The following is a 14,887-nucleotide window of genomic DNA, read 5'->3' on the forward strand; positions in this document are numbered from 1 at the left end:
TAGTGAATATTAAAATTCTGATCTATAGGCAGCCACCCACTGAGTCCATCCCGTACATTCCTCTGCAGAAATATCTGACTGTTGGTGCATCTCCTGGAGAGAAGGTTGGTATTCTTTTATATGACGCACTCAACCAATCCAATGATTCCTACTACTGCACTAGTACATTAAAACACATCTTTGGTCTGTCAGTGACCCATATATTTATATCATTCCATCAGCACAAGGCAGCGTTTACAATGCGTGTACTACACAACCCTGACCACCCAAAACACAGAGACCTGATGCGCCAGAACTATGGCCTTCATCTTCCTGATTTGCACAAGAAACCTGGGCCTACTGTGAGTTTTATTTCAATAATATTCTCTTTCAGTTAGTATGAGCCTTAGGCTCTATAATGGCATATTTTGCACTTCATGGTGTAAATATCAGGCTATTGCTTGGCCTCACGAACAGCAGATCTAGCCAGTATAACTAATACAAATGATAAAGACATTCTCATATGAAGAAATGCTGGTATCTTTGCATCTTTAATGTTTTTTTTTTAAATAAAATGTGTTCTCAGTTATATTACAATTGAAGTAGTTGCAAAATACAATATCTGGTTTTAAGAAGAAAGCAGAAGAAACCTTTATTTTGTCACATGCACACTTCAAGCACAGTGAAATTCATTCTCTGCATTTAACCCATCTGAAGCAGTGAACACATGCACACACACCCAGAGCAGTGGGCAGCCACACTACAGCGCCCGGGGAGCAGTCAGGGGTTAAGTACCTTACTCAAGGGCACTTCAGCCCAAGGCCGCCCCACGTTAACCTAACTGCATGCCTTTGGACTGTGGGGGGGAAACTGGAGCACCCGGAGGAAACCCATGCAAGTCATTTTGCAACAATGTTAGACCAGTGTTTTTATGCTTTATGCTGTGGTTTGTTTCTTTTTTGCCTTTATATTTTGCAACTCTATTTCCAAAAAAAAAAAAAGTTGGGACACTGTGTAAACTGTAAATAAAAATAGAATGTGGTGATTTGCAAAACTTAAAATAGTACAACGACAACATATCAAATGTTGAAACTGAGAAAATTTGTTTTTTGCAAAATATATGCACATTTTGAATTTGGTGTTAGCAACATGTTTCAAAAAAGTTGGGATGGGGCATGTTTACCACTGTGTTGCATCACCCCTTCTTTTAACAACACTCTGTAAAAGTTTGGGAACTGAGGAGACCAATTGCTGTAGTTTTGAAAGAGAAACGTTGTCCCATTCTTGCCTGATATACAATTTCAGCTGCTCAACAGTTTGGGGTCTCCTTTGTCATATTTTGCACTTCATAATGAGCCAAATGTTTTAAATAGGAGACAGGTCTGGACTACAGGCAGGCCACTTTAGCACCTGGACTCTTTTACTATGGAGCAATGCAGTTGTACTATGCACAGAAAGCAGTTTGGCATTGTCTTGCTGAAATAAGCAAGGCCTTCCCTGAAAAAGATGTCATCTAGATGGTAGCATGTTGCTCCAAAACCTGTATATGGGCAATTCCATGTAAATGTCAACCTCACCATGCAAAAATAAAGCAACATGTAATACATCAAAACCACTCCCAGAGATATCACCTAGGCCTGTATTTTACACATGTGAATAAGTTGAACCAATTTGTAACCAACCTAATATATCACTGTCAGTCTTTCTTTCTTATAATGTAAACCCCAAGCTAAAATCAACTTTGATCATGTACAATTCTATATTATTGCCACAAGCCACAGAAATGTATGCTAAAATCCACAAAACAGCAAAACAATAGCCATCCTAAATATTATTTAAGAACTTTGATAGTTTTAGCTGATATTTAGAGAGTTTTTCAAAGGGTTATGGTGGTTATATTGCTGATTTTCTAAACATATGCCATGTCTATTTCAGACGCGTCACATCCGTAACGGAATTTCGTCACATCCATAACGCTGACTTTTCCTTCCGAAACTCTCCATGAAATACAAAATATTTTAAACAAAGATTTTTTAATATTCACCTTGGACCCCTCTATCAAATGGATATCTCCATTTCGACATTAGGTTTACAATTTCACAGAATTTGATAAAAATGTACAGTCACCCAAGAAAAGTGATACTTTTTCTGTCACATCCATAACGCATCTTTTATTGGCATTTTCTGGCATGCCCTAGATGTACTATGGGAATTGTTCTTGTTCTATCACTTCTCCAGTATGGTACAGCCTTAAAATATGCAACACCTGTTTAAATACTGGGAGACAATAAAACATGCACTGGGTCATTTGTTGCCATTTTGAGTTCAAGTGTCACGTCCATAACGCTGGAATTGCTCATATATCATTCAGCATTAATTATGCCTTTCCAGATGTGCAAGCTACCCATGCCATGTGCACTAATGCACCCTCATATCATCACAGATGCTGGCTTTTGAACTGTGCACTGATAACAAGCCGGATGGTCCCTCACCTCTTTAGCCTGGAGGACGTGGTGTCCATGATTTCCAAAAAGAATTTCAAATTTTGATTCATCAGACCTCAGGATAGTTTTCCACTTCGCCTCAGTCCATCGTAAAAGAGCTCGGGCCCAGAGAAGGCGGCGGTGTTTCTGGATATTGTTTATATATGGTTTTAACTTGCATTTGTGGATGTGGTGAAGAACTGTGTTTACAGACAATGGTTTCTGGAAGTGTTCCTGAGCCCATACAGTGATTACCATGATATAATTGTGTCTGTATTTAATGCAGTGCTGCCTGAGGGCCTGAAGATCACAGGCATCCAATATTGTTTTTTGGCCTTGTCCCTTGCGTACAGAGATTTCTTCGGATTTGTTGAATCTTTTAATGATAGCATAGCTCCATATGGGAATGCATCGACCTGAGTTTTGATTTCTTTCGTGACTGTATGACATCTGTACGAACAGCGGATGTGTACCACCACAGGGTACTGAGATGAGATCCTAAGTGCAAGGCAACATATCTCATAAACATTTGATCCCCGAACAACAAAATTTGTATCTTTATCGATACAAGATCGATGGGTTGTTATCCAGGACTTATTTTTAATTTGGTTTTTAAAAATTAACGTGGGATTATTTACAAACACATTTTACAGAAAATATTCAAGACAGTTTCATATAAAACTAGTTAAAACAGTTTTATTAGTCCACTAGCGTGTTGGACAGTTGACAGTTTCTGTCATGTAAGGATGATTGACAGATGTAAGTGCAGGAAGAGTTTTATTGAAAGAAAGCTAGCAAAAAGAGCCAAAACATAGACAAAGGCAGAATCGAAAATCAGGCAGTAGTCGAGTGAGGCACAGACAGGATATCAGAGGTAATACAATAGTCGAAGTCCAAAAACACAAACAAGGTCAAAACCAGACAAGCAATACAAAATACAAGGCTTGGTAACATCAGATGCAGGGTACAGAGCGTATACTTTGCAAAGTCTTTGTGTTACTGAGAGTCCTTGGATGTATGCACTGCGATTGCACTCTAATCAGGAACAGGTGCATGGTAATCAGTCTTAAAGGGCATATTCTGGACCAATTTCGTGTTTTTTTTTTTTATATGTGTTAGGACTAGGACTGTTTTGGCCTCTAGAGGCCGCTGTTATTTCCTTTTCATGTCGTGTTTATTTTGGCCTCTAGAGGCCGCCACTGTTCCTGTGTTTTGTGTTTGTGTTAATTGCCTAATTATCTTCACCTGTGTCCTTAATTAGTTTGTCTATTTATACCCCTGAGTTCAGTCCTCTTGTCACGGAGTCTTTGTGCTGTTATGTTTATCTCCAGTTTCCTTTGTACTGTGTTTTTTGATCTTCTTAGCTTTTGTATTTTTGCACTTTGCTTTTCTTTTGGATTTTACTCTTTGGTTTTTTTTTTGTCTTTTGTTTTGCCCTGTATATAGTGTATATAGTTTAAAAAAACCTTTTGATTCTTTTTCTACTTCCGCCTCACGCCTCTGCATTTGAGTCATCCCCCTGGTGGCCTAGTGGGGGTTTGCTGGATTATCACACCAACGAACCAGGTTCGAATCCCAGCAAAACCCTAACAGAAAGACTCCGTCATGACCGACTCAGCAGAGGCTGCTTCAACTGTCTACCCGGCCAACCTTCAGGGAATTATGGCAGCTTTGACACGCTTCGGAGCGACCATGGACGCTCATGGACGTACGCTCACCAGCCAACGTGAGGCCCTCGCTCGCCACGAGGAACTGCTTCAGCAAATTGGGAAAACCCTGGCACAGCTGACATCTCTGCCTGCATCTCCTGCTCCTGATCCAGTTCCTGCTCCTGATCCAGCTCCCACTCCTGCTCCAGTGCCTTCTGCAATGCTGCCTTCTTCACCTCGCGAACCCAGCCTTCCTGCACCACAGAGGTATGACGGCAAGCACAGTGAGTGCCGAGAGTTCCTTACCCAGTGTCAACTCACCTTTGAGCTTCAGCCTACCACCTACACTACGGATCGCCGCAAGATTGCCTTTGTGATCACCTTATTAGCTGGTAAGGCGCGAGCCTGGGCTACTGCTATCTGGCAAAGACAGGGACCTGAGTGCTTTGATTTCCAGCTGTTTTCTGAAGAGATGCTTCGGGTCTTCGATCAGGCAGACATCAGTACCGACGCAGCCCGAAAGCTCATGTCCATCCGGCAAGGAGGAAGCGTCGCAGATTACGCCATCTCGTTCCGAACACTTGCAGCAGTAAGTGGATGGAACGAGACTGCCCTGGTGTCAGCCTTCCACCATGGTCTGTCTGACCCCATCAAGGACGGTCTGGCCTCTATTGGATGCCCAAGTGACCTCGAAACCCTCATCTCACATGCTATTCGTCTGGACAACAGGATGAGAGAACGCCACCAAGCCTTGAGCCCCCCCAGCCTCCCTACCTCTACCTGGAGACCGTCTACCTCCTTCAGTGACTGTCCAGAACCCATGCAAGTGGGTCGTACTCGCCTCTCCGCATCTGAGAGGGAGCGCAGAAGGAGGGACAAGTACTGCATCTACTGTGGCAAGCCTGGTCACTTCCGAGCATCATGTCCCGAACTCTTGGGAAAAGGACCGCCCCGTCCAGCCGAGGGAGGGTTGTGACGGGGCCTACCCTCTCTCCCGGACTCCCTGGCCAAGGAATATACATCCCGGTCTCCATCTCCTGGGGTGAGTCTGTCCACTCTTGTCAAGCTTTGATAGACTCAGGGGCGGCTGGGAACTTTATGGATATTCACTTCGCCCAAAGCATCAATATTCCTACTGCACCTCTTGAAGTCCCACTGTCTGTGTCTGCCCTCGATGGCCAAGCGTTAGGTGATGGAAGAGTCACCCAAGTTACTTCTCCAGTTTTCCTCCAGTCTCAAGGTCACAAGGAAGAAATATCCCTGCACCTGATTCCTTCACCTGAGTTCCCAGTTATTCTAGGCCTTCCTTGGCTTACTCGCCACAACCCTCGCATAGACTGGGTAACAAGCCAGGTTGTGGAATGGGGCCCTGCATGCCATGCCTCTTGTCTGCTCTCTAGCTCTCCTGTGTCTCCTGCCGAGCCCCCTGATCTCACCGAGTTATCTCAAGTTCCCACAGAGTACTGGGATCTCAAGGAGGTATTCAGCAAGAGCAGGGCCGCCGTTCTTCCTCCGCACCGGGCCTACGACTGTGCCATCGACTTGCTCCCTGGGACTACCCCTCCTCGTGGCAGACTGTTTTCACTCTCTCAGCCAGAACGCAAGGCCATGGAGGAATACCTCAAAGATGCCCTGGTCTCTGGGTTTATTCGACCCTCCACTTCACCTGCTGGAGCCGGCTTCTTCTTTGTCGGCAAGAAGGATGGGGGGCTCCGACCATGTATTGATTACAGGGGCCTGAATAAGATCACTGTGCGCAACCGATATCCCCTTCCGCTGATGTCCACAGCTTTCGACCTGCTCCAAGGCGCCACCGTCTTCACCAAGTTGGACCTACGGAACGCATACCACCTCATCCGTATCCGACAGGGAGACGAGTGGAAGACTGCCTTTAACACCCCGTCTGGGCACTACGAATACCAGGTGATGCCCTTCGGACTCACCAACGCACCAGCTGTTTTTCAGGCCCTAATCAACGACGTCTTAAGGGACATGATTAACCTATACGTTTTTGTCTACCTCGACGACATCCTTATCTTTTCCAAGACCGTGCAGGAGCACCGCCACCATGTCCGCCAGGTTCTCCAGAGGCTGCTACAGAACAATCTGTTCGCCAAGGCCCAGAAATGTGAATTTCATGTTCCCGAGGTCTCCTTTCTGGGATTTATTGTACGGACAGGCCAACTCCAAATGGACCCTGCCAAGACCCTGGCCGTCCGGGATTGGCCTACTCCCAAGTCCGTTAAGGAGGTTCAGCGGTTCTTAGGATTCGCTAACTTCTACCGCAAGTTCATCAGGAACTTCAGTTCTGTGGCAGCACCCATGTCAGACCTCACCAAAGGGACAGGTGGATCTTATGGCTGGTCTCCTCAGGCAGAAAAGGCGTTCAAAGACCTCAAGGACCGCTTCTGCACGGCACCCATTCTGGTTCTCCCGGACACCTCCCAACCATTCATCGTGGAGGTGGACGCCTCGGACAGTGGTGTCGGCGCGGTGCTCTCTCAACGTTCGGAAGGAAAGCTGCACCCCTGCGCTTACTTCTCCCACCGCCTGAGTCCTGCTGAGTCCCGGTACGATGTGGGGGATCGAGAACTGCTAGCGGTCAAACTGGCCCTTGAGGAGTGGAGGCACTGGCTGGAGGGAGCACAACATCCATTCCTGGTTTGGACTGACCACAAGAACCTGGAGTACCTCCAGCAAGCCAAGAGACTGAACCCTCGACAGGCTAGGTGGGCCCTGTTTTTCAGTCGGTTTGACTTCACCCTCTCGTACCGTCCCGGCTCCAAGAACACCAAACCTGACGCACTGTCCAGGCTGTTCTCTGCCACTAACAGGGAGAATGAAGTCGGGCCTATTATCCCGGTGTCCCGGATTGTGGCCCCTGTCCGCTGGGGTATTGAGGAGGCTGTTCGACGAGCCCAACGCCAGGACCCCGGTCCTGGGACGGGGCCACCGGGCCTCTTGTACGTCCCACATCAAGCCCGGGCCAAGGTTCTCCAGTGGGGTCACTCTTCCCCTCTCACCGCCCACCCGGGAGCTCGGAGGACCCTGGACTTCCTGAAAAGACGCTTCTGGTGGCCTAACATGGAGAAGGAAGTAAGGTCATTTGTCCTGTCCTGTGAGGTTTGCACCAGAACCAAGAACCCACGACAGCGTCCCCAGGGTCTCCTGCATCCTCTGACCATTCCCCGGCGTCCCTGGTCCCACGTGGCAGTCGACTTTATCACGGGTCTCCCTGAGTCACAAGGTAACACGGTCATTTTGGTCTTAGTTGACAGATTCTCCAAGGCCTGCCGCTTCATACCACTGTGCAAACTCCCCTCTGCTCTTGAAACTGCGAAACTTTTGTTTAATCATGTCTTCCGAGTCTTTGGTCTTCCACAGGACATCGTCTCAGACCGAGGGCCCCAGTTCTCCTCCCGAGTGTGGCACGGGTTCTGCAAGGTCATCGGAGCCACTGCCAGCCTCTCCTCTGGGTTTCACCCACAGTCCAATGGTCAGACGGAGAGGCTCAACCAGGACCTGGAAACCACCCTGCGAGGCCTGGCTATGGATAACCCGACATCGTGGAGCACCTGGCTGCCATGGGCGGAGTACGCCCACAACACCCTGCAGTCATCGGCCACCAAGCTGTCGCCATTCCAGTGCCAATTCGGGTTCCAGCCACCTCTGTTCCCGGACCAGGAGGAGGACGCGGGGGTGCCCTCGGTCAACCAATATGTGAGACGGTGTCGCAAGACCTGGAGCAAGGTCAGGAAGACCCTCATACAGACCTCCAGAACCAACCAGACTCAGGCCAACCGCCATAGAAGACCTGCACACGCTTTCCGCCCTGGGCAGCGTGTTTGGCTGTCCACTAAGGACCTTCCACTGCGGGTGGAGAACCGCAAGCTTGCTCCTCGCTACATTGGCCCCTTCAAGGTGGTGCGCAGGGTGAACCCTGTCTCCTACCGGCTCCAGTTGCCCCGGACTCTGAGGATCAACCCCACTTTCCATGTTTCCCTGTTACGGCCCGTACTGACGTCTACGTATGCCCCTGCCCCTAGGAACCCCCCACCCCCCCGCATCTTCCAGGGGCAGACTGTGTTCACTGTGAATCGCCTGCTTGACTCCCGCCGGGTCCGCGGCGGGTTGCAATATCTGGTGGACTGGGAGGGCTATGGTCCTGAGGAGCGCTGCTGGGTTCCTGCTCGGGATGTCCTTGATAAAGAACTATGTCGGGACTTCCATTCGGCCCATCCGGATCGCCCTGGGAACGTCAGGAGACGCTCCTAGAGGGGGGGGTCCTGTTAGGACTAGGACTGTTTTGGCCTCTAGAGGCCGCTGTTATTTCCTTTTCATGTCGTGTTTATTTTGGCCTCTAGAGGCCGCCACTGTTCCTGTGTTTTGTGTTTGTGTTAATTGCCTAATTATCTTCACCTGTGTCCTTAATTAGTTTGTCTATTTATACCCCTGAGTTCAGTCCTCTTGTCACGGAGTCTTTGTGCTGTTATGTTTATCTCCAGTTTCCTTTGTACTGTGTTTTTTGATCTTCTTAGCTTTTGTATTTTTGCACTTTGCTTTTCTTTTGGATTTTACTCTTTGGTTTTTTTTTTGTCTTTTGTTTTGCCCTGTATATAGTGTATATAGTTTAAAAAAACCTTTTGATTCTTTTTCTACTTCCGCCTCACGCCTCTGCATTTGAGTCATCCCCCTGGTGGCCTAGTGGGGGTTTGCTGGATTATCACACCAACGAACCAGGTTCGAATCCCAGCAAAACCCTAACAATATGAAAGTATGTCCCTTTACACACTCATCCAGAAGGGTAATTTTGCACAAGGCCATCTGTCTACAGCAGAAAAAAATAAAATAACAAAACGCGTCTGGAAAAATCCCAAGGGAGTCTGGAGCCAGATTCATGACGTTATCTGCGGAAGCGCCAGCAGGCTGCGCGAGCTTTGCACGGTTTCAGTGCACAGCCTGTGTAGACCAAGCGCTCCCATTTCTCTCTCATTGTCCGGTCTTTTGGAAAACTAAAGTTTAATATAAAATAGGAGAATTACATTGATCTTGCTCCTGAATTTACCTGTGATATGCACTTTAATGGCACTATGCGCGCACGCCAACGTGCATGGTTGTGACAGATCTAACCAGACAACTGTTTGACATATCAAGTTTGATATTTGAAGTATATAGTAATGATGGGGTGGCACGATGGTGTAGTGGTTAGCACTGTCGCCTCACAGCAAGAAGGTTCTGGGTTTGAGTCCAGCAGCCGATGAGGGCCTTTCTGTGTGGAGTTTGCATGTTCTCCCTGTGTCTGCGTGGGTTTCCTCCAGGTGCTCTGGTTTCCCCCACAGTCCAAAAATATGCAGAATGAGGTTAACTGGCTACTCTAAATTGTCCATGTGTGTGAATGGTTGAGAGGAGAAAACCTCTATAATAATCCAGTCGAAGGCAACAGGAAACCACTCCTGTAACGTTCCCTAGAAAGTGTGATGGACATCAGAGAGGACATGTCACTGAAGTGACGTACCAGAGGAAAAAAAAATAGTAATGATGTAAAGTGAAAGCGCTGAGTCACTGCTGTCCAGCAGAGTCACACCATAGTAAATGTTGTGGTGTTGTTTCTGGCACATGGCATGCTGTGTCAAAGAAAGGAATAAATATGTATCGTAACGGCGATACGTATCTCATTATTAGTCTCACTGTCACAAGACTAGGCAGCAAATTACTGATGTGAAATACACAATGCCACACAATTCAATGGTTCTTATGCTATAATATTATTATTCTATTCAGGTTGATTTTGTGCCCTTGCAAATCTTTTGCTCATACTTTCATCAGGAGCTCCGCTTTTAGGCAGTGCCTAAATCCATCCATCCATTATCTGTAGCTGCTTATCCTGTGCAGGGTCGCAGGCAAGCTGGACTATGGGCAAGAGGCGGGGTACACCCTGGACAAGTTGCCAGGTCATCACAGGGCTGACACAGAGACAAACAACCATTCACACTCACACCTACGGTCAATTTAGAGCCACCAATTAGCCTAACTTGCATGTCTTTGGGCTGTGGCGGAAACCGGAGCACCCGGAGGAAACCCACGTGGACAGCATGCAGACTCCACACAGAAAGGCCCTCGCCGGCCACAGGGCTTGAACCCGGACCTTCTTGCTGTGAGGCGACAGTGCTAACCACTACACCACCATGCCACCTAAATGTCTATATTAATTATGTACTGTAGATGATGTGATGCCTGTATTCTTTGCTATTTTACATTGAGGAATGCTATTCTTAAATTGTTGCACTATTTGCCCACGCAGTGTTTCACAGAGTCGTGAACCCCTCCCCATCTTTACTTCTGAGAGACTCAGCCTCTCTGGGATTCTCTTTTTATACCTAGTCATGTTAGTGACCTGTTGCCAATTAACTGATTTAGGGTTTGGTTTTATTTATTTGCCTTACACATTTTCCAGTCTTTTGTCACCCCTCTTCCAACTTTTTTGAAACATGTTGCTCGCAGGTGGCATGGTGGTGTAGTGGTTAGCACTGTCGCCTCACAGCAAGAAGGTGCGGGTTCGAATCCCGTGGCCGGTGAGGGCCTTTCTGTGTGGAGTTTGCATGTTCTCCCCGTGTCCTCGTGGGTTTCCTCCGGGTGCTCTGGTTTCCCCCACAGTCCAAAGACATGCAGGTTAGGTTAACTGGTGACTCTCAATTGACCGTAGATGTGAGTGTGAATGGTTGTCTGTGTCTATTGCCGCTTTTCCACTACCAACGCGGTGGGGCTGTTGGAGTTGCATTTCGACTACAACCGTGCTGGCTGGAAGTGGGTGGACACATTGGGTGGAGTTAGCGAAAGTGGGTGGACGTCACGTGATGTCGTTAGGCGGTGCAAACAGTGACATCAGTGACCTTTTAAGCAGTAGTCTCACGACCTGGATAGTAAACAATGGACATGGAGTCGTTGGTGTCGCTGGTCTTGGTGCTGTGGCTTGTTGTCACCGACAACGCCAACAGCTACTGGCAAGAGCGTATAGATGAGGCGAGGCGCATAAGGCTTCAGAAATTCTCATAATTCTTCTTCTTCCGGGTTTACGGTGTTTACAGATCCCAGCGTGCTCGCGGGGCGTGTGTGGGCATGTGAGGACACTCCTCCTCACCAATCAGTGCACAGGGGAGTGTCTCCTCACGCCCCTAGCCCCACTCGGCTTGGTTTGGCTCGCTTCAGGCCTACTCCAAAACCGTGCGAGTTTTGGGTGCTCAGTAGGGCTGAAGCGAGCTGAGTCGTGCTGCTCTGAGGTAGTCGAAACGCGAGCCGTGTCGAGCTGAAGTGAGCTGAAAAAGGGTAGTGGAAAAGGGCCATATGTGTCAGCCCTGTGATGACCTGGCAACTTGTCCAGGGTGTAACTGTGGGTGGTAAAAGAGAGCAACTGGACTTGCTTGAAGATTCTTGAAGACGTTTCACCTCTCATCCGAAAGGCTTCTTCAGTTGTGTCTGACTAGTAGGGAGTATCAGGTATTTATCCTCTCATGGATGAAAAGCTCATCTAAGGTGTCGTTGAGTCATCCTCTTGGTGTGGGTCACTGGGGGCTGGATGTGAACGGCCTCGAGAGTCGTTAGGGTGATCAATGGATTGCCCGTTAAGGTGATCAATGGAATGCTGATTCTCTCTGTCCTCTTGTGAGTCACTGAAAACAGCTGGGTTTTGGTGTGCATTCAGTTGTCTGGGAAGTGTGCCAAGGACTGCATTGTAGGTGGCTGATAAATGATGTCTTAGACCCCCACCTCTGTTCAGTGATGGCCGTTCCAGGTTGACAAAAATGGCTTCTTTAACTCCTCGCTCATACCAACGATCCTCTCTGGACAGGAACATCACCACCAGATTTCATGCTATGCTAAACAAAGATGGCGCTGCTCTGCTGGCGACACGCATACCTGCTCTGATAATCCTCAGCGTTTTTTTTGTTTGTTTGTTTGTTTGTCACTTGATGTTATATGGATAAAAGAAACAAACGCAGCTGAGTCCTGGCTGAAAGGGGCTTGCAGTAGTACATTTCCCGGTACCTACTTGGCAAAGTTTTCACTTTTTATTGGACTGTGTTTGTGCGAACAATGGACATGCGGCCAGCACGACGTTACAACACACCTGTTGTCTATGATCGCAAAACTCTCCTAGCCCTCCGGACTACATCAAGAAATTTCTATCACATATCCCCGGCACTATTGGCTGATGTACCAAAAGAATTGGAAAGAAAGTCACATCGCCCGTGGAGTAAACAGGCCAGATTGCTTCTTCCGACCCCCGGCAAAGGCCAACCAACCCCGAGGAGGAAGCGAGGGAGACGGGGTGGCATTAGGAGGAAACTGCGGCAGAGGAAATTTAGACCAGCATTACCCCCCATGATTCTAGCGAACCTATGGTCCATACAAAACAAGATTGACGAAATAAGAACATACGCCAGGTACTCTTTTGAATTCCGCGAAGCGGCCCTGCTTTGCTTTACTGAAACTTGGCTGCACGCTGGTGTACCAGACTCCCTCTATAATATTGAAGGGTTTTCACTCGTTCGTGCAGACAGAAATGAAAACTCGGGGAAAGCTAGAGGGGGCGGTGTCTGCGTATACATCAAGGAACGGTGGTGCCGTCAGTACTCAGTAAAACAGACAACTTGTAACAGTGACTTTGAACTGTTGGCTATGGGGCTAAGACCTTTTTACCTCCCACGGGAATTTGGCTGCATCTTACTATTTGTTGTTTATGTTCCACCCAGCAGCAAAATGCACCGTGCTGCAGCTGCAATAGCAGATAGTGTGTGCAATCTGCAGCAACAGTTTCCTGAAGCCCCTGCCATTATCTTAGGTGATCTGAACATTTGCAGCCTGGAGAAAGCTCTGCCAGGGTTTCATCAGGTCATTAAGTGCAAAACAAGGAAGGAAAATTTATTGGACAAATGTTACATAAACATAAGCAATGCATATACATCTAGAAGTAAACCACCAGTGGCAAACTCTGATCACAATGTGATACACCTTATCCCAACTTATCGGACTAAACTGAAAAGCTGTAAGCCTCAGAAAAAATTGATACCAGTGTGGACTAAAGACAACAAAGAGACACTGGGTGCTTGTTTTGATTGCACTGACTGGGAGGTGCTAAGGGAAAACACTCTGGACTCAGCTTGCACTGTTACAACAGATTACATAAACTTCTGTGTTGAATCCATAATCCCAACAAAAACAGTCAAGGTGTACCCCAACAATAAAACATATATAACGAAGGACATTAAACAAATAATGAATGAAAGGAAATTGGCTTTCAAACAAAACGATACTCAGGAACTGAGGAGGAAAGACAAGGAACTTAGGGGGAGGATAAGGAAGGCAAAGGACACACACACAAAACATCTGGAGGAACTGTTTAAGACCAATGATTCAAGGAAAATGTGGAGTGTCATGAAAAACATGGCAGGGATGCCAAGCAAACAACGCAAGCCCTTTATAACAACTGATGAGCTGGTGTCTGCTGTGGAGTTGAACTCTTTTTTTCACTAGGTTTGAAGTGCCCGGGACTGAGGAAAGCTGCACAGACATCCTTAAGTCAGTCGCTGTACACCCAGATGACAGAGTACACATATCAGTACAGCAGGTGGCCCAGGTGTTCTGACATCTTAACGCACGGAAGTCTATGGGCCCAGATAACATAACAGCCTCTGTTCTGAAGACATACAGCAAAGAGCTGGCCCTTGCATGGCAGCCCATCTTCCAACAATCACTGGATACACACACTGTCCCCACTGCTTGGAAAACGTCACATGTGATCCCACTTCCAAAGAAAACGTGCCCAAAGGAGTGCGACGATTTCAGACCTGTGGCTCTGATGTCCATTCTGATGAAGTCACTGGAACGAATCATTTGCCCCTTGCTCTCCAGGTCAGTGCAGAGCAAATTGGACCAATATCAGTTTCCCTACAAGTGTGGCCGCAATACTGAAGATGCCATTGCTACTCTTACACACATTGTTTTAAAACACTTGGACTCACCAAATCACAAACCATATGCCAGAGCACTGTTTATTGACTACTCCTCTGCTTTCAATACCATCAGACTGGATTTACTTCTCTCAAAAATGCAGCAGCTAGACATTAATCCTTATCTTATTCATTGGTACCACTCTTTCCTAATCCATAGGCAACAGCTGGTCAGAATCAACAACACGCTGTCCCCTGTGGTCACAACAAGCAGTGGAGCACCACAAGGATGCGTGAGCTCCTTCTCTTTTCCCTCTACCGTTGTAGGGATGTTCTGAGCCCTGTGTTGCAAGGTCCTAATGACCCCCAATTTGTGTTACAGTGGGTGGTGAGAGTCGAAGAGTAGGTACTGGTCTGTGTGCGTGGGTTTCCGATAGACCTCGATGCTAAGGCTTCTGTCTTGTTTAATGTGTACATCACAATCCAAGAAGGCTAGATTATTCCCACTGACGTCCTCCCGAGTGAAATTGATGTTGATATCCACTGCATTGATGTGCTTAGAGAAGGCTTCCACTTCATGGGTTTTGATTTTAACCCAGGTGTCATCCACATATCTGAACCAGTGGCTGGGAGCAACTCCTGAAAAAGTGGTCAAAGCTTTATGTTCCACTTCTTCCATGTAAAGATTGGCCACAATAGGGGACACCGGTGAGCCCATGGCGCATCCATGCTTCTGTCTGTAGAAACTTTCATTAAACTGGAAATAAGTGGTAGTCAGGCAGAGGTCAAGCAGGGTGCAAATCTGGTCCGTGGTGAGGTTTGTTCTATC

General features: G+C 47.4%; 1 protein-coding gene across 1 annotated transcript in view; it reads left to right on the forward strand.

Annotated features, from left to right (window-relative positions):
* The window catches only part of iqch (IQ motif containing H), a 96,765-nt gene that overhangs the window by 17,794 nt on the left and 64,084 nt on the right, over window positions 1–14,887 (forward strand). The window contains 2 exon segments of the mRNA XM_060924367.1: window positions 29–104; window positions 222–341. Coding sequence (XP_060780350.1) covers window positions 29–104; window positions 222–341 — 196 coding nt within the window.

This window comes from Neoarius graeffei, chromosome 6, assembly GCF_027579695.1.
Source record: "Neoarius graeffei isolate fNeoGra1 chromosome 6, fNeoGra1.pri, whole genome shotgun sequence".
Lineage (NCBI taxonomy): Eukaryota > Metazoa > Chordata > Actinopteri > Siluriformes > Ariidae > Neoarius > Neoarius graeffei.